The 24,530-nt window shown below is 44.9% G+C and overlaps 1 protein-coding gene across 1 annotated transcript in view; it reads right to left on the bottom strand.

Annotated features, from left to right (window-relative positions):
• Positions 1-2,831: 2,831 nt before the first annotated feature.
• The window catches only part of ELP5 (elongator acetyltransferase complex subunit 5), a 61,733-nt gene continuing 40,034 nt past the window's right edge, over positions 2,832-24,530 (bottom strand). Inside the window, exons 4-8 of the mRNA XM_063440682.1 lie at positions 17,865-18,088; positions 15,581-15,750; positions 12,263-12,346; positions 3,393-3,493; positions 2,832-3,068 (exon numbers count right to left, since the gene is read on the bottom strand). Coding sequence (XP_063296752.1) covers positions 2,960-3,068; positions 3,393-3,493; positions 12,263-12,346; positions 15,581-15,750; positions 17,865-18,088 — 688 coding nt within the window. The 3' untranslated portion in view covers positions 2,832-2,959. The remainder of the gene's footprint in view (positions 3,069-3,392; positions 3,494-12,262; positions 12,347-15,580; positions 15,751-17,864; positions 18,089-24,530) is intronic.

Genomic DNA, 24,530 nt, shown 5'->3' with positions numbered 1-24,530 from the left:
ATTCTGCTCTGTGTCAGTGTGTATCAGGGATCATTAGGATAGGTGTCAATCCATATCTGCCAAGTGACCCTATGTAGGGGGAACAGTCCCTATTCTGCTCTGTGTCAGTGTGTATCAGGGGTTTTGAGGACAGGTGTCAATCCATATCTGCCAAGTGACCCTATGTAGGGGGAACAGTCTCTATTCTGCTCTGTGTCAGTGTGTATCAGGGGTTTTGAGGACAGGTGTCAATCCATATCTGCCAAGTGACCCTATGTAGGGGGAACAGTCTCTATTCTGCTCTGTGTCAGTGTGTATCAGGGGTTTTGAGGACAGGTGTCAATCCATATCTGCCAAGTGACCCTATGTAGGGGGAACAGTCTCTATTCTGCTCTGTGTCAGTGTGTATCAGGGGTTTTGAGGACAGGTGTCAATTCATATCTGCCAAGTGACCCTATGTAGGGGGAACAGTCTCTATTCTGCTCTGTGTCAGTGTGTATCAGGGATCATTGGGATAGGTGTCAATCCATATCTGCCAAGTGACCCTATGTAGGGGGAACAGTCCCTATTCTGCTCTGTGTCAGTGTGTATCATGGACACTGTGGACAGGGAACAGTCTCTATTCTGCTCTGTGTCAGTGTGTATCATGGTCTCTGTGGACGGTGAACAGTCTCTATTCTGCTCTGTGTCAGTGTGTATCATGGTCTCTGAGGACAGGTGTCAATCCATATCTGCCAAGTGACCCTATGTAGGGGGAACAGTCTCTATTCTGCTCTGTGTCAGTGTGTATCAGGGGTTTTGAGGACAGGTGTCAATCCATATCTGCCAAGTGACCCTATGTAGGGGGAACAGTCTCTATTCTGCTCTGTGTCAGTGTGTATCAGGGGTTTTGAGGACAGGTGTCAATCCATATCTGCCAAGTGACCCTATGTAGGGGGAACAGTCCCTATTCTGCTCTGTGTCAGTGTGTATCAGGGGTTTTGAGGACAGGTGTCAATCCATATCTGCCAAGTGACCCTATGTAGGGGGAACAGTCTCTATTCTGCTCTGTGTCAGTGTGTATCAGGGGTTTTGAGGACAGGTGTCAATCCATATCTGCCAAGTGACCCTATGTAGGGGGAACAGTCTCTATTCTGCTCTGTGTCAGTGTGTATCAGGGATCATTAGGATAGGTGTCAATCCATATCTGCCAAGTGACCCTATGTAGGGGGAACAGTCCCTATTCTGCTCTGTGTCAGTGTGTATCAGGGGTTTTGAGGACAGGTGTCAATCCATATCTGCCAAGTGACCCTATGTAGGGGGAACAGTCTCTATTCTGCTCTGTGTCAGTGTGTATCAGGGATCATTAGGATAGGTGTCAATCCATATCTGCCAAGTGACCCTATGTAGGGGGAACAGTCTCTATTCTGCTCTGTGTCAGTGTGTATCAGGGCTGGGCTTTGAGGACAGGTGTCAATGTTAGGTGATTTCTGCCCTTTATGGATTAAAAGCAGACTCTGCATCAACTGTGCAATTTACCATGGGAGTTTTGCCATGGATCCCCCTCTGGCATGCCACAGTCCAGGTGTTAGTCCCCTTGAAACAACTTTTCCATCACTATTGTGGCCAGAAAGAGTCCCTGTTGTTTTTAAAATTCGCCTGCCCATTGAAGTCAATGGCGGTTCGCGAACATTTGCGGAAGTTCGCGTTCGCCGCTCGCGAACCGAAAATTTCGGGTTCGCGACAACACTAGTGCTGACCAATGGCAGAAGGCACGCCCATTCAAACTGGGTTTGAGCCATTTTCCTGGTTGGCACGAGTAAGCGCTAATTGGTTGCTGTGGGGCGCCAGTGACAAATCAGAGCAGAAACACCCGTTGAAACAAGGTTTCACGCCCTTTCATCTGATTGATTCACCGGACTAAACCAAGCAACTCCATGGAACTACTTTCAGGGATGCCTCGAGACCCAGAATTTGAAGGCTGATAGCTCGGTCTCTGTACATCCGATTGCCCTGCTTTTTGCAGGGATCCCAGATGGGACCCGGGGCTATTTATAAATATAAGTGTTAACCCTGTAACCCCTTTCTGTCCCAGGGCCCCGAGCGCCAAAGTATGTATTGTGTTTTCATATGTGTCCCTGTGTCCTGTTGGTATCTCCCAGAGCGGGAGATGGTTACCTGCAGCCCAGCCCCCTCCTGCCTGGGGCTGTGTGCCCACCATAAAGATTGTCAAAGGTTGTATCCCTGGAACTGTGTGTCATCCAGTTACTGGGGTAAATGGATCTGACCTATTATTAATAAAGGGAATAACCAGCCTTGTTACCCAGATCCCACTACACAGGGCTCGCTCTGTTTATACGCTATATAAATCCATAGATAGATAGAAGCAGGGCTTGTTTTGTTTAGACGATATACAGATCTGTATATGGCTTGTTGTAGTGTGCTACTATCTGGTTGTAGTTCTCTGTTATGATATGTTCTATGGCAGTGGAGACCAAGGATGAATCTTTCACGTTAAGACAATCTTATTCTTAATCTTGTTCAATGGGTTAAACATTATATTTTGTTGCAGACGTACCTTAAAGGTTCTATTTGTCAGATGAGAATCCCAATTTGTAGAAACCAAAAGATCTCCCACGTCTTTGTCAGGATCGCACAAAGCCATGTGTTTGTGAAAAAGGTGAGGTGGTATTCTGTGAGGTGTCGCTCAGCTCTAAACCCAAAGGCTCGCCAGTTTTTATTACCTTCTAGTCAATAACTTATCTCTCGATACCCAGAAACCTACCTGTTCTTCTGCTAGACGTGATTACAGAACATCTCATAAAGCTGTATCGACCCGTCGAGGTCAAGCTGGAGTAGAGTATTGAGAGGCATTCACTTATAAATAATTTTAATGGAAAAATCAAAAATTCAACACAAATTCTTTCTACATTAGCACTTAATCAGGATTCTCAGCCGATCTCCAACTGGATCTCATACAAAGTCTCCTCCACAGGAGGCATCACACATCGAGGTCATCATCTGGATCCTCTTCATCCATATTGTCACCAGGTTCTAGGTCATAAAATATTTTTGCAGAGCTGCTAGAGGCGTCAAGGAGGGAGATCTTTCTGAGAAAGAACATTTGGAGAACAAGTACTTTATATGAACAATATATGATAATGCCTTCACTTACAACAAGTCAGTCCATATAATATTCATGTCATGCAGAGAAAAGTCACACTTGGGGGAACCAGTCCATATAATATATCATTCACATCATGCACTGAATACACAGGGAATAGTCACAGGCCGGGGAACCAGTCCGTATAATATTAACATCATACACCATGAATAGTCACAGGCCGGGGAACCAGTCCGTATAATATTAACATCATACACCATGAATAGTCACAGGCCGGGGAACCAGTCCGCACAATTATCATTCCTCTCACTTTTTTGCACTAAACACGTATGGAAGAGCCGCAGACTCCTTGAGTTGACGCTCAGCATCCGATAGATGGAGGTTAAAGGTTAGGTTCATGGTTGGATCCACCTGTTGGCAGATGGATATAATTACACTGGGGATGGGGGGCAGAGGAGCAACTGGAGTAATCAAAGGTAGTTTGTTACAAGGAGCCAGATTACTGAAAAGAAAAATATGGACAGTACAGTTTATCAAGAAATTATCACAATTGTTTTAAGTAGAAAGGGGCTTTCAAGGGAATAAAATAAAATTGACTGTTGATTGAGGACATTAAGTAGAGAGCCTGTACACTCAAATACAACTTAAAAAAGATCTGGATGAGAAGAACATAGAGTGTGTTCTGAAAGTATTCTTCATGTTTTAGCCTATGCTCCAATGGTTTACATCAACCTACACTCATACCCCATAATGACAGAGTTTTAACTATACTGCAAACATCTTAATCAGAAAAGGCTGAAAGGTCACACTGACATAAGTATTCACTCCCTTAATGCATTGCCTACTTATGGCAGCAATTAAAGCCTCAAGTCTTTTAGGGTTTCATGAAGCTTTTGCACAGCTGGATCATCATCTCTGCAGATTCTCTCATGTTGTATGGGGACTATCGGTGGACAGCTATTTTCAGGTCTGTCCAGAGATGTTCGATTGGGTTGTCCCTAAGTTACTTGTGTGTTGTCGTCCTGTTGGAAGGTAACCTTCCGCCCAGTCTGAGGTCCTGAGTGCTCTGGACTAGATTTTCATTAAGGAAATCTCTGTATTTTGTGATGTTCAGCTTTCCCTCAAGCCTGATCGGTCTCGTAGTCTTTGCTGCTGAAAAACGCTCCAAAGCATAATGCAGTCTGTGACAAATTCCCCTTTTTACCAGAGTTTGCCACGAGCTCCTGGAGGAGCCTACTTGCCAGCCTCCTGCCCACAGACTATGGGCCCTGCAGGGAAACCTGTAAAAGACTACTGAACTCGACCGACCGTTAGCACTGATTTCATGGAACTGTTTTGGGCATAAGACCATGTGCACGGTCGGTCAAAATTATGACTTCCATAGAATTTCTGAACCCCTGAACCGATCTGGGTGATTTTTGGGTATGTTGGTCACCCAGATCAGGGCTATCAGGGGATGTAATTGTGGAGACACCATGTGTTTTGGGATACTTTTGGGACTTTTTAGAAATGTATGTTTTTTCTGTGCTTGGAGATAATTGGATTAGAATTAGTACAGTTACTGATCCAATTATCTCCCAAGCAGAGAAGAGGTATTGTGCGTCATGTGTGGGAGTGCCTTACATTGTAAATGTGTTATTATTGGTTTCCAAGTTTGTGTCGCTGTCCCCAACAAGGTCGATGTGGGCGTACCCCTTGCATGGGGATTGTCATATAAGGCCAAGTGTGGCTCCATTAAAATAGATTCCAGCTTACATTCCAAAACTGTGTGACCATGTTATTGGAGGGAAAGAAGATTTACCCCCGTGTCTGCTGTTCCATCTCGCAGGGGATTCAACAGGGAAAGTGCTTTTAAGGACTAGAGCTAATTCCCCATTCGACTCCAGGAAGGAGCGGTTCCAAGGCCCCAGTCAAACCATGGTGACTGTGGGCAGAAGTGCTGCGGTTTGTCCCCTGTTCCAGCTAGGAAGCGGTCCTTGGCAGAGGTACCCAGTACCCAGTCCGGAGCTCCGTCACACAGTCACCACACTTCACCATTGGGATAGTAATATGCAGGTTTCCTCCAGAAAACAAACAAAAAAACAAAACGACAATGAAAACAATAAGTTCAGTCTTCATTTCATCACACCAGAGAAGCTTGTTTCACACAGATAGTCCTTTAGGTGCTTTTCTTTTAGCAAATTCTAAGTAGACTTTCAGTAAGGGGGGTTTCCATCTGCCCTAAAGGTCAGATTGGAGGAGTGTTGGAGTGATGGTTGTCCTTCTGCAAGATTGTCCCATCTCCACACATGATCTCTGGAGTTCACCCAGAATGATCTTCAGGTTTTTGGTTTTACCTTCACCACTGATTGCTCAGTTTGTTTGGGCGGCAGTTCCATTTTGTTCCAAAATTTTACCATTTAATAATTATGGCGGCTGCTGAGCTCTGTAACATCCAATGCAGTCGTTTTTTAGCCTTCCCCAGATCTGTGCCTCAACCCCAAACTGTCTAAGCTCTGTTCCTTTGACCTCATAGTTTCATTTCTGCGCTGATCTACATTTACAGCTGTGACTCCTTATATAAACCTGTGTGAGGGTTTCCAAATCATGCCCAATCAACGGAATTTGTCATAGATGGACTGCATTCAAAGTGTAGAAACAACTCACAGAAGTTCCAGATAATTTGGATGTATCGGAGCTAAATTTCACGTGTCATAGTAAAAGGGTCTGAATACTTGTGTCAATGTGATTTCATTTTTATTTTTTTTATTCTGTATTTATAACCAGCATTCAGTGAGTACAAAGCCAATAGCAGTATAATATATATAATGTATTAAAGCACAAGTTGTACATATAGTAACAATTTACGAAAGCGTTTACATCAAAATTAAAGGTAATGAGATGGGCTGGCTCGATTACTCAGTAGTACTCCTGAATGACAACATTTAAATACATCAAGAAATAAAAACAAAAGGGCTGGGTTTGAAGGGTCAATATGTGGGGCAAGGAACGACAGATTCCACCACGGAGTCGTGGATGTTTGTGGGAAGGGCCTATCTTTCGCGATGTATAGGAAGCTGTAGGTGTGTGTCTGTGGCACATAAGTGGGTCAGGATAGGATATTTCGTATATATGTGGCAACCCTCCTCCTCCTCCCCGCCCTCTTTGCTTCGATCAGCTAGTCTATACTTATATGTATACGGTCATTATCTCTATTGACTTATACAATAGTACATTATGTTACTGGATAATCGCTCGTTCATGATTAAACTTCTGTATCACTAAACCATTGCTGGTCTCTGTCAGCTTGATTCTGTGTCATTTGTGGTCATGCTTCGACTGTTCCAGATTCCCATTTTTCCATTTGGGCTCACTAGTTTTCTTCGTTTTCTAGGATTTTACTTCAAAGTTCTTCTTGTTATTATTATGTTATATTTCTTTTGTGACTTGTGATGTCGTAATATCTAGAGGAAGTGCATGTTATACACTTTCTGCTATGGAGTAGTAAAGGAAGGTTCTTATCTGCATTCTAAGTTTCTATACGGAGCTTTGAAAGACAAGGGACATTTAACAAAATAAATAAAAAAATAAATACAAATTTATATATATAATATAATAAAATAAATATGGCGGTCTGACAAGTTATCACCTCTAAGGATGCCCTTTCCCCATAATAACACACCAATAATCCACGAGGTATAATATCGCCGGTATCACATAATCCCCCCAAACATGAGCCAAGACTTAATGGTGGGAGAAGACTGTTTATTGGCAGTACAGACATTTAAATTTATACAGTCAGTAACCTCCTCCTCTGTGCCTGTGAGATAATGGAGTCAGGAACTGTACTAAACTCAATTATCTCCAGGCACAGAAAACATTTTTTTACAACACCCCAGAAGTACCCCCAAAATACATGGGAACCCCACAAGTCACATCTCTGTGTAGCCTGGATCTGGGTGAGCAATATATCCAAAAATCACCCAGATCCATTTGGTAGTTTTGGATCGCCATTGCAGGGAAGTTCTGACTGGTCTACCACAAGGTAGAAGCCCAAAATAGTTCCATGGAAATTGTGGCAAGAGCCGGTCTTCGTTCGTAGGGTTTTTGTATGAAAACCACATAAGGTATAGGAAAGCTGGTTCATGTAGAATGCTCCCTGTGTTCAGTAGTTCAACTCCCGAATGCGGTTTGTCTAGGTGAACTGGATCTGGGCCACTCTGTAAGAGTCTTTGTCTGTTTTGAGCGAGTCCCGGAATTTCCTGCGGTACGTTTCGGGTGTGACTGCATACCGGGCCAAGAGTGCCTCTTTTTTTTTTTATTCTTTATTTTTCGTTGTGCATAAAACAACAGTATACCTGCTCTGCCCCAATAACAGTCGCAAGTAGTATGGTGAAAGGCATAACAAGTATGGCTTTTCATAAGAATAGAGAGCACATTTTTTTTTTTTTTTTTTAAAAGTAAGTTAAGAGAAGGTTAAAACAATGGATTTGGCATAACATATGAAACGTGAGAAACATGCGTGTTTTTCCTGTCTGTGATGTGGGTTAATGCTATGTTTTTGTGGTACATGCTAAATGTTTAAAAGTTCAACATCTATTTACGTATACAGGCTTGGGTTAGTCTATGCTCGTATGGTGTGCTAGGCAGAGACTTAGTGCTCGCTATTATAAGTTGACTATGTGCGGGAGTATATTTTAAGACGGCACTACACCTCCTTTACAATCAATGGCCTTCGTGTACTAAGTGTGCTCTATGCTTAATGACAGTTAGATTAGCAAGAAGTTATGCAACCAGCTAGGATACAATAGTGATCTATAGTGTTATCCTATAATAAAACGTAGTCTTAATAAACATCAGATTAATAATACCAGCGATAAATTAAAATAATGTGCGTATAGCCTTTTGGTTCCGTTGTGCCACAGGTAGGTGCAAAGTCCATGGCCGAAGTGTCAGCCGATGCCCCAGTCCCTGCTCAGCATTACTCCGGTACCGCTGTTGAGAGAATGTGGTCTTATGTGTCTTGCGGGGATATGGTTGCTTAAGGGCGGGAGTCCCTTTCCCTGCCTGTAAATGGCAGTCCCGTTTGAGGTCTGGTTTTATCTCTGGTGGATGCACCCGATGTAGCCTGTCTGGGCATAAATTCCGTAGATGTCCCTGGGTTCCAGCGGTTAAGGGAGTGTTGGCTAATTCCTAGGTGCTGCAGGGTCGTGGCGGCTTCTTGGAGGTCTCGAACGACATGGGTTGTATCCCCATGGGTGATGAACAGTGATTGAGAGGGGTGCCAGCGATAGCTTATCTTGTGCTGTTGGAGAAGAGAGGTGAGCGGTCTCAGTTCTTTGCGCCATGCCAGAGTGTTGCCGCTTAGGTCTGCGAAAAATGTTAGTGACATGTCTTCGCAAGCATATGGTGAGTTGCCCTTTAGCGCGTTCATTACAGCTTAGGGATCGACCGATTATCGGTTTTACCGATATAATCGGCCGATATTCGGCAATATCGGTATCGGCCAATAGGGATACCGATATTGCCGATAATACCTCCCAGGACCGCCAGGCTCATTACAAGCCCGGCGGTCCTGGGGGGGCGGGCAGCAAGCGTTTACTCACCTCCCAGCAGCTCCTCCAGCTTCCCAGTGTAAATCTCGCGAGACCCTCGCGAGATTTACACTGGGGAGCTGGAGGAGCTGCTGGGAGGTGAGTAAACGCTTGCTGCCCACCCCACTTCCCTCCCCTCCCCCAGCTAAGCCAATGCCACTGGACCACCAGGGATTAACATATCCCCCCTCCCTGGCAAGGCAACAAGCAGGGAGGGGGGACAACAAAAAATAAATAATAATCATAATTAAATATATAAAAAAAATTATAATTTAATATAAAAATTAAAAAAAATGTTTTAAATAAAAAATGCCCCCTCACACACACACTATTATTATACACTACACAAACACACTGTGTATATAATGCAGTGTGTGTGTATAGTGTGTGTGTATATAATTCAGTGTGTTTGTATATATAATGCACACTACACAAACACACTGTATTATATACACAAACACTATACACACACTGCATTATATACACACACACACACACACACACACACTATACAAACACACACTATACAAACACACACTATACAAACACACTGCATTATATACACACACACACACTATACAAACACACACTGCATTATATACACACACACACACACACTATACAAACACACACTGCATTATATACACACACACTGCATTATATACACACACACACTATACAAACACACACTGCATTATATACACACACACTATACAAACACACACTGCATTATATACACACACACTATACAAACACACACTGCATTATATACACACACCCTATACAAACACACACTGCATTATATACACACACCCTATACAAACACACGCTGCATTATATACACACACCCTATACAAACACACGCTGCATTATATACACACCCTATACAAACACACACTGCATCCACTACAAACACACACTGCATCCACTACACACACACTGCACTAACACTTCATCCACTACACACACACATACACAGCTCCCCTGTCTAAACACACTGCATCCACTACACGTGGCATGTATATTTTGTGCATTTACCTTTAGAAATAGTTTTTTATTTTCCAAAATGGTAAATGTACAGAATATCGGCAAATTATATCGGCTATCGGCCTGAAAGTTCACAGGATATCGGTATCGGTATCGGCTCTAAAAAATCAATATCGGTAGATCCCTACAGCTGCTTTACCTTTTCCATTTTGGAATTGGATTATCAGGTCCCTGGATGTCGGTGGTGGTGGTTTTGCTGGTTTGGGCACGCGGAATATGCCCTCTGCCACTATTTCTTTGGCTTGTTTGGGTGTTAGTATGGCTGTTAACAGTCTTCTCACCACGTGTTGAAGCTCTGCGTCTGGTAGGGTTTTAGGGATACCCATTATTTTCCCAAGTTGTTTCGGCGGGCATCTTCCAGTGCGGCAAAGCGGCTTTCATAGGTGAGGTTTTGCTTCAGATCGCTGACCTCTTGTTGCAGAGTTGTGATCTGCTGTATGCAGGAGTGTGAGGTAGTTTCCAGCGCTCCGATGCGGCCTGTCAGGTCCTGGCATATCGTGTCCATGTCTGCCTGAAGTTTTTTCTGCAGATCCGCCAGTAGCTCTTTTAATATTGTGATTGTCACCGGAGCTGAGTCCTGCTTCGTCGAGGGAGGCCGCGGTGGTGGAGGCGCTGGAGCTGGTATGTAGCCTTCCTCCGTGCCATAGGAGAGGTCGTCTGAGAGGTCTGAGCAATCCCCTGTGATGGCCGCCATGTTGTGTCCGTGGGCGCCCTGGGCCTGTCGTCACATGTCCCCAATGTTCATGCCCATTCGTGGTGCCTCCTGCCGTGGCTTTTATATTTTCCCCATGGTTCTTAAGCACGGTGGGGGGGGGGGGGGGGGGGCTCGGTAAAGCCCCGTGTGTGTAGTTTGGGTGCCAAAAATCAGTTAATTAGGTCTCTTGCGATCCAGGAGCTCCATAAACGTGCGACCGTCCGCTTTGGCTGTTAGACTCCGCCCCTCCAAGAGCGCCTTTTTTACCCACTCATAGCTGTGGAACTCGTGTTCTGGGATGGCCCGAAAAGCATCTGCCGCTTTGCCTGACAATTTCCCCGCTAGTATAGGGACCCACTCTTCTTCAGTTACCCTGTGTAGTGCACACTGGCGTTCAAAATCTGCCAGGTAGCCGTCAATTTCCCCTTCTGATTTGCTGAAGGCATTGTACGCACTGAAGAGAACCTTTCGCGGCTAGAGCTGTTCGGGGAAGTAACTGCTATTCTTTGCACTTCTACTAAGCGTATTTGTAATTCCTGCTGTTCCCTGGTGTTCGCATTCGTGGTAACATTATCAATTACCTGCATTATTATTTCGGGAAATGGGTTTGGCTCGAAACAGTGCCAGTCGTTCCCTAATCTCCTGATTGATTTCAGTTTCGTTCTCCCGAACGGTCGGGTTGATGCGACCAAGTTCTCCCGGCCCAGCTCCATTAATTTGCTGATTATGACCCGCTTGGCTTGCTGGCGGTACCTCCACAAACTCCTAATAACTCCTTCAATGGGCTGCGCGTAAGCTGTGTGTACCAGCCTTGAATTCACTGTACGCCAGTACCAGCCAACGTCGGATTATCCTTCCAGGAAAAAGGGATGATCCCACCGCTGCCACCAAATGTGGCGGTCTGTCAAACTATAACTGCCACGGATGCTCTTTTCCCATAACACACCATGAGGTATAATATCGCCGGTATCACATAATACCCCCAAATATGAGCCAAGGCTTAATGCTGAGAGAGGATTGGCAGTACAGACTTCAAGTTTATACAGTCAGTAACCTCCTCCTCTGTGTCTGTGAGATAATGGAGTCAGGAACTGTACTAAACTCAATTCTCTCCAGGCACAGAAAAACAAACAATTTTGATCTGTTCGGTAGTTTTGGATCGCCATCGCAGGGAAGTTCTGACCAGTCTGCCACGAGGTAGAAGCCCAAAATAGTTCCATGGAAATTGTGGCAAGAGCTGGTCTCCGTTTGTGGGATTTTGTATGAAAACCACATAAGGTAAACTGGAACCATGGTGACCAGTGTTCGGGTTAGTGCCTTGACGAAATGAGTTCCAGGCACTTGATGACCAAGTCCCGCTGCCATGCATTCGCATGTACGAAATGGTGGCTACCCAGTGGAGCATTCTATTAATTATTCCCTTTGCGGTTTTCGTAGAATATACATAACGTTCCACGTTCTAATGGGTCTCTGTGGTGGTCTCGGTTCGGGAACCGAACAAAATAAACTAAACAAAACTGGGACATGAATCCAAATAAACAGAAAGACAAACGTGATGGGGCATTCCTTCATAATAAATATTGGATTATTATAAAGAAATTAAATTGCAAAATGGTTAGGACTCCAGGGACTTATCAGATCCTGAAGAAAGTTTCTGATTTCAAACTGAAACACTGATAAAGCGAATACAAATAAGTGATAAGTCCCTGGAGTGCTGATCATTTCTGTGATTTGTACAAAACTGCTGGTTACGAGCACTGGACACTGGAAACAATTGATCCCTATGAGTGCAAGCCATTTTAGGGGGAGAGGGGAGAGAACAGACTGCTACAGAGAGAGAGAGAACATAGAGAGAATACACCTCACCTCCTCCGAGGTTCTTTGTGGCTCGGTCTCTCGGCCAGTTAATATTTCCAGACCGAATGAATCGTTGATACTGAACTCCAGGCCCTGGATTACAAACATATATTAATAAAATCAATTCCTCTCAAAACCTCCTCCAGGTCACAGCATGAAGGTGACCCACCATCCCCAGGGAACACCTCCCTGTCTTAACTACTGATTGTGGACTATAAATCAGACATTTATTGTAATAGATGATGTATTATATAGTTTAAAAGAACCACGTATGATAAACTCCACATTCTTCGATTACAATGATAAATAATAAAGGGCACATGGAAGATGGAAGCACCAGTGAAACAGACTTTTGGATTGGCTTGAAGGCCAGACTCCTGCCCACAGAATATGGGCCTGGTCCCAATAGCTCCTAAAAGAGGCTATTGTCATTGTGGGAGGGATATGGGTGCCCTGGATGCTTATTGAGCTTTCCAGCCACATTTAAAGGATCTCTGGGGATTGCCTGGACTTGTTTTACACATCAACTGCCTGACCAGGAGATACCCTGAAACATTCTGGAACTGTTCCTCATATCGGAGCTGTGCAAAGGTCTGGTAAATTTTTACACTGATATTGCTCTACCTCCTGACCTCCAAAATCATCTCTCAGCATAGACTATAAATAACAGCAATCCAACCAATCATCCATAAATAACAGCAATCCAATCATCTCTCAGCATACACTATAAAAGCGATCCAATCAATCATCTCTTAGCATAGACTACAAGTAACAGCGATCCAACCAATGATCTCAGCATAGACTATAAAAGCGATTCAACCAATCATCTCTCAGCATAGACTATAAAAGCGATTCAACCAATCATCTCTCAGCATAGACTATAAATAACAGCGATCCAATCATCTCTCAGCATAGACTATAAAAGCAATCCAACCAATCATCTCAGCATAGACCATAAATAACAGCGATCCAACCATCACAGCATAGACTATAAATAACAGCAATCCAACCAACCATCACAGCATAGACTATAAATAACAGCGATCCAACCAATCATCTCAGCATAAACTATAAAAAACAGTGACTCCAGCAATCATCTCTCAGCATAGTCTATACAGAAAAGTGAGAAGTAACCACAAACATTAACACAAAGGGACCTATAATCACCCTAGTTGCTTCCCATAAACTCGGCATAAGCCATTCGGCACCAACAGCACACCAAAATCCAGCAGTACTTTCTAATAAAATCTGCACTTTTTGCAAAATGAAAAAAGGGCACTGTGACCAGTTTCCTTGTCACTTAACAACTGGCGGCAAACTCAAAAAAGACTTATAAATTCAAAAAAACATTTTTTTACAGTACCAACCCCTTCCATGCAGTCAGGGCCGGCCTTAGGCATTTTGACGCCCTGTGCGAAAAATCTTCACAGCGCCCCCCCCTCCCCCCCCTGTCATCCATGTATGCTGTAATGTTTGTGTTGTCTGTGTATGTGATAGTAGGTGTGATGACTGTGTGTGATATGTATGCTATGTGTGATATTTGTAATGGGTGTATTAACAGTGTGTGATATGCGTGTATTGGTTGTATGTGACACACACACACACACAGAGTCAGACGGCCATACACACACACAGGAAGACATCCACACACACACACACACAGGCAGACAGTCAGTCTCACACACACACACAGACACACACAGGCAGTCAGTCATACACACAGACACAGACAGTAATACACACACAGAGGCAGACAGTAATACACACAGACAAACACGCAGACAGTCATACACACAGACACACAGAGGCAGACAGCCATACACACAGAGGCAGACAGCCATACACACAGAGGCAGACAGCCATACACACAGAGGCAGACAGCCATACACACAGAGGCAGTCATACACACAATCACACACACAGAGGTAGACAGTCATACACACAGAGGCAGACAGTCATACACACAGACACACACACAGAGGCAGACAGTAATACACACAGACACACACACAGAGGCAGACAGTAATACACACAGACACACAGTGGCAGACAGTCATATACACACACACACACAGGCAGACAGTCTCACACACACAGACACACACAGGCAGACAGTCAGTCATACACACAGACACAGACAGTAATACACACAGACACACACAGAGGCAGACAGTAATACACGCAGACACACACAGAGGCAGACAGTCATACACACAGACACACACAGAGGCAGACAGTCATACACACACACACAGACACACACAGGCAGACAGTCATACACAGACACACACACACAGGCAGACAGTCATACACAGACACACACACACATGCAGACAGTCATACACAGACACACACACACATGCAGACAGTCATACACAGACACACACACACAGGCAGACAGTCATACACAGACACACACACACACAGGCAGACAGTCATACACAGACACACACACACACAGGCAGACAGTCATACACACACAGACAGTAATAAACACAGGCAGAGAGTCACACTCACCTGACAATCCCACAGTTACCTGTGGAGTTCATTGTGGAGGCAGTGCAGCTCCTGGTGACTGTTTGGTGGGGAAGCAGGGACTCCTTCCTGCTTCCCCTGCAGCAGTTTTCCGGCGCTTTTAGCTCCGCCCCCGCCGCACGGTAAGCTCCGCCCCCGCTGCAAATTTAAAAAAAAAAAAAAAAATTGTTTTTTTTTTTTTTTTTTTTTAAATCCACGGCGCCCCCTGCTCCATGGCGCCCTGTGCGGCCGCACAGCTCGCACACCCCTAAGGCCGGCCCTGCATGCAGTTCATGACACTTTGCAATAAACTTAGACCTGTTTTAACCTTCAAACTACGGCTGAAGTTTGGGACAAGCTATAATGAGTTATTCATTTCCGCAAGATAAAGTGCATTTGGAGTCTGAAGTGTCCATTTAATCTGGAGTCTGGTAACAAACACAGGAAACCAATATGGGTCTCACACAATGACCGCTGGGCACTTGAGGTCGAAGATCAGAATTGAACGCCTGTTTAATTCTCAGAATTAAAACTCCTTGGTTTGGACAGTGATAGTCCCAGAGAATCACGACACCAACTCAATTGTACCCACACATCAATTACTTCTGTATTTTCCAGATACAAAAGGACGGATCAAAGCCATTTTCAATGAGACCTGCAGTCCACTATTTCTTCAGCAATATATCAACCACCACAAAGAGTTCTACCACAGGAAGAACAATAAGTGGCATTCATAATCGCAAAATCCCACTGCATGCATGGGGGAAATTAAGCTTGCACTGACAATTCCACAGGGGGCAAAGTGGCACTTACAGTGATAACTATTTTTCCAGTTTTCTTGCGATGTTTGACAGTGGTGCGAAATCGCTCCCCCCTTTCATTCACATGAATGACCGTGTCAGCGAGGGAACATACCGAGCTGACCACCCCTGGAGAATGTAGATCAACATGCAGTAATGCCAGCAGGCGAATATCACAGGACCCTGGGGGGGCAAAGGAGAGGCAAGGCAGCGTCACAGTGGGCTAAAATGCTTTCGAACTGAATATGTAAAACAATTAAAATACACATATTATTGTGCAGACAAGCAACAACCCTGAACAAGCACCACAGACACAAATTCACAGATCGTCCAGTTCAGGGATAGGCAACCTTCGGCACTCTAGATGTTTTGGACATCATCCCCCATAAGGCTCTTACACACATAATGCTGACAAAGCATCACGGGAGGTGTATTCCAAAACATCTGAAGTGCCGAAGATTGCCAATGCCTGCTCTAGTTGATGGGATAAGAGAGCGTCTCACACACACGGATTCCAATAAGTTATAGGGTCAGTAACGCCCCCTCTGATGGGATAAGAGATTGTTTCACACACAGGGATTCCAATAAACAGGACCAGATTACAAGCCTAGTGGGCCTGGTGTGGACAATTATGACGAGGCCTAATTACAGAATCTTATCGACCAAAAACACTAAAACGATCATACCTCCCAAGCGTCATGTATCTGATGGAGATGGTGTTGGAGGGAAACTCAAACGATGCAGCTATAAGAAAACACATACTCTATGCTAATCTCTCTCTCTGATTTATGCTTTCATCTTTCAAGTAAATCCATACAGATTAACAGCAGTGACTAGTGAAGCAGGAAGTCAATGAGCGGGGGTAAAAGGGTGGGCCACTGACGCGAATCATGTGACCAGAACTGACAAGAGGGGCGAGCATGCCCAAAAAGGTCTCGGTCTCAGTGTCCTCATTTCTCCCCGTGTCCCCATGTCTCAGTGTTTCCCTTGTCACTAGGAGACACAGAGACATGTGGACACAGTGAGACATGGGGACACAGACACTTGGGGGCACTTGTGGATACAGACATGGGGACACTGCTGGAGACAATGGAAGACATGGGGACACTGGCTGGGAGGCATGGGGACACAGACACTTGGGGACACTGAGACATGGGGGCACTTGTGTACACTGGGATACATGGGGACACTGGGAGACATGGGGACACAGACACTAGGGACACTGGCTGGGAGACATATGGACACTGAGAGAAAGATATTTGGGGACACTGAGAGACATGGAGACACATACACTGGGAGACTAGGGGATACTGGGTGCTGTGGAGACACTGAGACACTAGGGACATTGGCTGGGAGACATGGGGACACTGGGAGACATGGGCACACTGGCTGGGAGACATTTGGGGACACATGGGGACAATGACACTCTAGGGACACAGAGACATGGGGACACTGGGAGCCGTGGTGACACAGACACTAGGGACATTGGCTGGGAGACATGAAGACACTGGGAGACATGGAGACACTGTCCCTAGTGTCTCCCAATGTCCCCTTGTGTCCTGGTGTCCCCTTGTGTCTCAGTGTCCCCTTGTTTCCCTGCTGCCTTCCCCCTCATCCTTCACTCCCCTGAGCTGTTGTCTCTCTGCAGACTGGGAGCTGCTGTCTGAACTCTCTGTGCTGTGTAGCTGCTCCCCCGCGGATCAGTGAGTAGAGAGAGGCAGGGAAGGATATGCTGTAACTATCCCTGTCTCTCTCCACACACAGTGACCCCTATTGGCTGGTGCTGGTATTGCAGAGTAATCTCCATTCATACTGAGAAAAATTTCAGAATTTGTATTGCCGGTATTACTGCAATACCGGCACAGCAGGCAGCCCCAAATACAGCTGTGCTGGTAAATCCAAGAGTAGTGTGTAAAAAAAAAAAAAAAAAAGAAGTAATTTTTTTTTTTTTTTAAATGGGCCTATTCCATGGACCTGGGCTGCAGCTCCATCAGCCCCTATGTTAATCCGGCCCTGCCTACAAGTAATAGGGTCAGTGACGCTCCTTCTGATGGTATAAGAGAGCGTCTCACACACAGGGATTCCTATAAGTTATAGGGTCAGTGACGTCCCCTCTGATGGGATAAAGGTCTCACACACACGGATTCCAATAAGTGATAGGGTTAGTGACACCCCCTCTGATGGGATAAGAGAGCGGTTCAAACACCGAGAAAACCTATAAGTTATAGGGTCAGTGATGCCCCCGTCTGATGGGATAAAAGGTGTCAGAATTGGAATAAAATGGATTAGAAACTCACCTGGTGTAATCCGACTTTTTGACAGATTGAGGAGAGTGTGGCAGACAGAGGTCATGGAACATCGCGACAGGATCCAACTCAACGAGTCCAAGACAATGGTAACAGGAACTTTTGAGTGTCCAATGCGATCCAATATGTTATCAGCTGTGAAATCATCCCTCCTGAAACATCCCGACTCTGAATTCCAGTGAAGAGGGTCTGAGAAACCATCATGAAATGTCACCCTGGGAGGGAGGAGGGCAAAATATGGCAAATTCATTGATCAATACATTTTATATAATGCATAGCCCCCACCAAGCCTCTCCTAAAGATCTCCACTAAAGGATTTATCCAACAAGATCAGATGATCTTAACCATATATTCTCCTTATCTGGGTTTACAGTTCGTTATGGTGTTTGTAATCAGAGGATTAAATGACAGCGGCGTGCGTGTAGTGCGAGGCTCAGCTTCCCAGTATTTACAGATCAGAGATTATTTACGGATTAGCTACTTGTTTTTTCAGTGTAACCTTGCAGTTACCATATAGAGTAGGCAGGATCTTTTGACGAGATGACTCAAGAGGTAAAAGGATAATTAGACAAATTAGAAAAAGTAATAGAAGTCAAAAAGAATAAATATTTTAGAGATGTAAAGGACTACGAATCACAAGAAGTAAGATCCTTTTCAAAACCTAAATCTTTCAACACTAACAATAGGTCTCAGAATCACTTTAGAGAAAGTTTTAATAACCAGACACAAAAGTACAATAATTACATAAGAAAAAACTACTATTATGAAAAAAGTGACACCTATGTTAGAAAGGAGCCCCCTACGATTCCATATAGAACAAAGCCACCAGCTAACAGAAGACACATATGTCCACCCCTCCCATCCCCACAATAGATAGGAGAGGAGACGGGAAGAAAGGACATATCCCCACAATAAAGAGGAGAGGGGAGGAGTAGAAAGGACTGTAACGGACGACCTTCCGTTGACGGATGCTCCTAGTGCTTCCCACACGGTCCTCCAAGAAGAGCGTAACAGGAACAAGAACAAGTGATTAAAGCTCAGTGTAGTATGCAGAGCATAGCAATCCCCAGTGTGATATAGCAGTTCCCTCCAATAACGAGACAAGGCTACGTATTGTGGGTCAAGAAGATCTCTGGTTTAATGACAGGGACTCCCTGCAAGGGAGGCGCCCACAGGCAATTAGGTATTAACCAATCACATATCGGTTACATCCCACATATTCCCTCCCCTCTGCTTGGGAGTCTTCTGTCCTGGAGATAATTGAGAAGTAATCCAATTATCTCCAAGGACAGAGGCAAAACTCCATTAGCCACATGGCAGACAAAGTACAATAAAAAAGACATAAAAATACATACTGTTACATTTATCACATAGAACATACACATTCTACCTATCCCCAGATAGCTTGGATCTGAGCGCACATTATTACCGGATGGCGCTCAGATCATACATACAGTTCAATCGCCATGGAGCCAGTGTCTTCCATACAGTCTTTCAGTATACGGCTGGTCTCCATGGCATAGCTATCTGGGGTAGCATGGCTTTAACAGTCCGCAGAAAGGCACAAATAAACCTTTCGGCAGGGAAAATAACAGGTTTGAACTGCAGGGCCATAGTCGCAGGGCAGGAGGCTAGCAATAAGTCCTCTCCAATGCCCAGTGGCAAATGGCAGTTTGTCACAAGGACATATCCCCACAAGAAAGAGGAGAGGAGAGGGGTAGAAAGGACATATCCCCACAATAAAGAGGAGAGAAGACGGGAAGAAAGATCATATCCCCACAATAAAGAGGAGACGGGTAGAAAGGAGATATCCCCACAATAAAGAGGAGAGGAGACGGGTAGAAAGGAGATATCCCCACAATAAAGAGGAGAGGGGTAGAAAGGACATATCCCCACAATAAAGAGGAGAGGGGTAGAAAGGACAATAAAGAGAGGGGTAGAAAGGACATATCCCCACAATAAAGAGAGGAGAGGGGTAGAAATGACACATCCCCACAATAAAGAGAGGAGAGGGGAAGAAAGGACATATCCCCACAATAAAGAGAGGAGAGGAGAAGAAAGGACATATCCCCACAATAAAGAGAGGAGAGGAGAGGGGAAGAAAGGACATATCCCCACTGTTACGGTTGCCTCAGGCTAGCTGAGAGTTGGACTGCTTGGATGTCCTTGTCCCCGATCCTGTAGAGCGGTAAGAAGTTCCAATGCAGCACCTCACGATCTTCCTGCAAGTGTAAAGTTTTCCTGGAGCTCTGAGCAGAGCTAGTGATCAGCATTTCCCTACAACACGAGTCGAGGCTGCGAGTTGAGGGTAAGAAGTCTGGTTTATTGAGCAGAAAGGCATTGCTTATATACACATTTTCAGGCCAGAGGCACACCCCCTGGACTTGATGGAACACAGTGTTACAAGGGACATAAACCAATCAGAATAAAGTGCATCTTTCTGAACCCTCTCCTCTATCCTGGAGATAATTAGCTTAAGTGGTTACAGTAACTTAATTATCTCCAGGTACAGGAAATATTCTGGAGTTGAATATATAACGAAAACCACATAAAAATACATAACTCATATAGTGTTTAGTAATAAAATAATAACTTACAATAAAAAATATATGTCTCCTTAGATGCTCCAATCAAGTTAAAACATATGTAAGAAAAATACAAAGAGGAAAAACATAGCATAATATTGTTTGAGAAACAAGTGTATTAAATAAACCCAAATAGGAATATTACTCACAAAGATAGAGCAGTAAAAGTCTGCTCTAATTGTCCAACTTATAAGTCCACACATCAGGACTTGAATGATGACGTGATCGGACGAAACTCCGAGTTCCAGGAAGTGCAGTGCAGTGCAGTGCTGAAGTTTCGTATGGGATTGGTAGATATCTCTCATACAACACTGATACATGATTGTCTTACTTCCAAATGGGAACGGTGATCTTGGATTTTATTTACAAAATAAAGTGTTTTTATTTCTGATCGAGCTGGTACCCTGCTATTTTATACCATCATTCAAGTCCTGATGTGTGGACTTATAAGTTGGACAAGTTAGAGCAGACTTTTACTGCTCTATCTTTGTGAGTAATATTCCTATTTGGGTTTATTTAATACACTTGTTTCTCAAACAATATTATGCTATGTTTTTCCTCTTTGTATTTTTCTTACATATGTTTTAACTTGATTGGAGCATCTAAGGAGACATATTTTTTATTGTAAGTTCTTATTTTATTACTTACCACTATTCACTTGCAATTTTGCACATACGTTCATTTGAGTGTGATTATATTGGATACACACTCTTTTTTGCACTATTCTGATGCACATATAAATTTTTAAAGGTACAGCGCACCTTTTCTATTTTGTATTGTTTGTATGGTGTTTTGTGAGCTTGTACACTATTAGGTGCTGCTCTACCTTTATTACTCTAATATTTACACCATAGTTTACACGCTTAGCGCCTTTTTTTGCTTGTTTATTTTTTTCATATAGTGTTTAACCTATGTAACGGATCGACGGGCACCCCGACTGGATACCTCCGTTGAAGGATGCTCCTAGCGCTTCCTGAGGACTCCAAGCACTGCAGCAGACACCACAACCACCGAACCGGAGAAGCATACGAATGCTCTCAAGCATATGAATGCTGTAAACAGCTGAACAGGAAAAGCATACAATCAGCTTACACTCCTGGCAATCAGCATACAATCCAATTCCCCCAATAACGAGACGACACTTAGTTTTGAGGTCAAAGCAGAACTAACTGTACTGGCACATACAGCCTCTTTTATTCCCAATCCACAAACATAGTACTGCCCACAGGGTTTTACAGAACAACCAATCAATACGTACAATACACACAGACACTCCCACACAAAATCCTCCCCTCGGCCTGTAATATGATTACTGAACACAATGGTGTAATGTAATTATCACAGACAGAGAAATACAGTTTTATAAAACATATCACAGGGACCCCAAAACATGCAAGAACCCCATATAAGATACAGTTTAATGCAGAAGATACAGATAGAGTTTAATGCAGATTCCGCAGAACATATACAGATTATATGAAAAATAATTACTGTATAATGTGTCCCCTGTTGTATAGTTTAAAACTACTGCACGATGTCTTTGTGCACCAAATACCGGCGAGATGGCACCGTGAAGAAAAGTTCAAACAGTGTCTGTGAGTTAAAATGGCCGCCATCCATTGTTCTCACCATGTGCTTCATCCATTGTTCTCACCATGTGCGTCTGATACATGAAATGGTGGCCACCCAGTAACTCCACAGTATGTCCCCAGATGGTTCTTAAAGGGCCAGTAGCAGCATAATACAATACAACATGCCCAAATCCTGTATTTAAAGGGTCAAATCTCCCAGGGGCCATAGTCAGCAGGCAGGAGGCGGGCAAACAGGCTTCTCCAATGCCCAGTGGCGAGGTTGGTTCTGCCACATTTTTTCCCCTTTCCCAAAAAGACTAACAAGGTATCTGGCCTCCTGTCGGTTAGTGCCTTGGTTAGTCCAGCAACCCACCCACAAAACAGTCAGTAGTGCAGCCCAACTACAATGAAAAGTTACTGTACCTGGGGTACATGTCCTGGGGCTCCACCACGGGTCTGGGGAGTACTAGCCCTCCGGATCGGTGGGTTGCTGCGTGGGCAGAGACCAGCGGTACCACGGGAGTAGCCTGGTTGGGGCTCAGCTGAGGAGAAGGGTTAGTAGGCTCCTCCCTCTGGACCTGGTGTTGCTGCTGGAGGGGAAGACAGGCTGTCTCCCCTTTGGATAAACAGCCCTCCCGACCATCCCTACCCCCTGTGGTTTGGGCACAGAGACCATGTCCCATCTGCACCGGTGTGGGGCTTATCATCTCCCCTTGGTGGGCAAGATTGCCGCTGGGGAGGGGGGACAAGGTTCTCGCCTCCCAGTAGACTCTGCCGCTGGGGAGCAGGAATGACTGTCTGTACTCCCTGTAGCTTGGGCGCAGAGAGAGAAAATTGGGCAGACTAGATGAGCCAAATGGTTATCTGCCGTCACATTCTATGGGAGAAGATTCGCATCAGGGCCTCCGCATGTATGTTGGTCAGGGACATCCCCTCTGGGTACCTGGTAGCGTAGTCCACCACCGTCAAGATATATTTTTAAAGGCTTAAAGGCTAAATGGTTCCTCAATTATGGGGAGACTTGCGGCAGTCTCCCCTCTTACCTACTGTGACAAAAGGACTATGGGCCCTGCAATATACCTTGCCCAATGCACTTTAAAAGGCTCTGTTCATGTGAAGTATGTACTTTTGTACGCCCGACAGAGAGACCGACTGTTAAGCCCTAATTCTCTGGAACTGTTTTGGGCATGGAACCGTGTGCACGGTCAGTCAAATATAAGACTTCCAGGAAATTCCTGAACTGATGTTGGTGATTTTTGGATATGTTGTCACCTAGATCAGGGCTATCAGGGGGATGTAACATTTGTGGGGTTTTATGTATTTTTAGGGTACTTTTGGGGTGTTTTAAAATAGTGGGGGGTTTTCTGTGTTTGGAGATAATTTGATTAGAATTAGTACAGTTACTGATCCAATTATTTTCCAGGCAGAGGGGATGGATTGTGTGCGGTGTGTGGTAGTGTCGTGCCTTGCAACCTTATTGTTATTGGTCTGTGAAGTTGCAAATCAGTCTACCATCAGGTCCATGTGGGCGTACCCCTTGCATGGGGATTGTCATAAAAGGCCAAGTGTGGCTCCCATTAAACGGAGATTCGTTTACCCCTTCATGAAGTCTTGACTCATATTTGTGGGACTGGAGAACTACATTCACTCTGGAGATTCCCCTGAGTATAATCACTAGCTCTTCTAAGAGCTGTACCTGCTACGCTCTCTAAACTAGGAGAGGTCTACCCACTGGAAGCTGTATCTTGATCTTGGGTCCAGGGTGGGTGGAGACGGCGAGACCCCCCAACCAAGCTGCAGAGGTTCGTAGGGGTCTACGGTGGTTATGGTGTTCACGTACAGTGCTTATGGTGCTCGCAAATACTAGGAAGCAGCGATTGACAGAGGTACCGGGTCGGAGTGCTAGGCAGTCCGTCACACTGGGTACAATTCCTCCGGTGATGCCTGGGGCTCAAAAGTGGATGTAAGCCTTACCAGGTCATTCCCCAACAGTACTTCGGCCAGCAGCTCCGGCATCAACCCCCAGCTCCACCACTCCAGACCCCGCTCCCAACTAAAGTCTACCCAGGCAGTACCCATAGTGCCACTGTATTATGGGTCTTTGCAGCGCTCGGCACCAAGTGGCTCTTTACCAAGGTAAGCGTAGCTCCTGTAACAGAGTCCTTTGACCTCCTTCCCTGACAAGATTACGGTCTGCCGATGATGTTGGCGGTTATCCATGTCGGCCTGTAGTGGGTCCGCTTCATGCAGGGCTTTCCAGTGCTCTATGGCTGGTGCAGGGGCGGCATACTGGGTGGGAGACTGTGCCTGATAGTAGCGGTGGCCCCGGGCAGATCCATGGAGCCAGTCTCGGTTCTGGGGGCAATCCCTGCGCATAAGCCCCATCTTTTTACTGATGTGGCACTGGATGTGGTTCTATAGGTGGAAGCAAGGCTGTGGGGCAGTAGGGTCATTATACTGCCTGGGAGGCGCTACCGGACCGGGAGTTGCTGCTGCTGGTC

Source organism: Pelobates fuscus, unplaced genomic scaffold, assembly GCF_036172605.1.
Source record: "Pelobates fuscus isolate aPelFus1 unplaced genomic scaffold, aPelFus1.pri scaffold_31, whole genome shotgun sequence".
Classification (NCBI taxonomy): domain Eukaryota; kingdom Metazoa; phylum Chordata; class Amphibia; order Anura; family Pelobatidae; genus Pelobates; species Pelobates fuscus.
The sequence above is the reverse complement of the archived record's forward strand: the minus strand, read 5'-3'. Positions and strand labels throughout refer to the sequence as shown.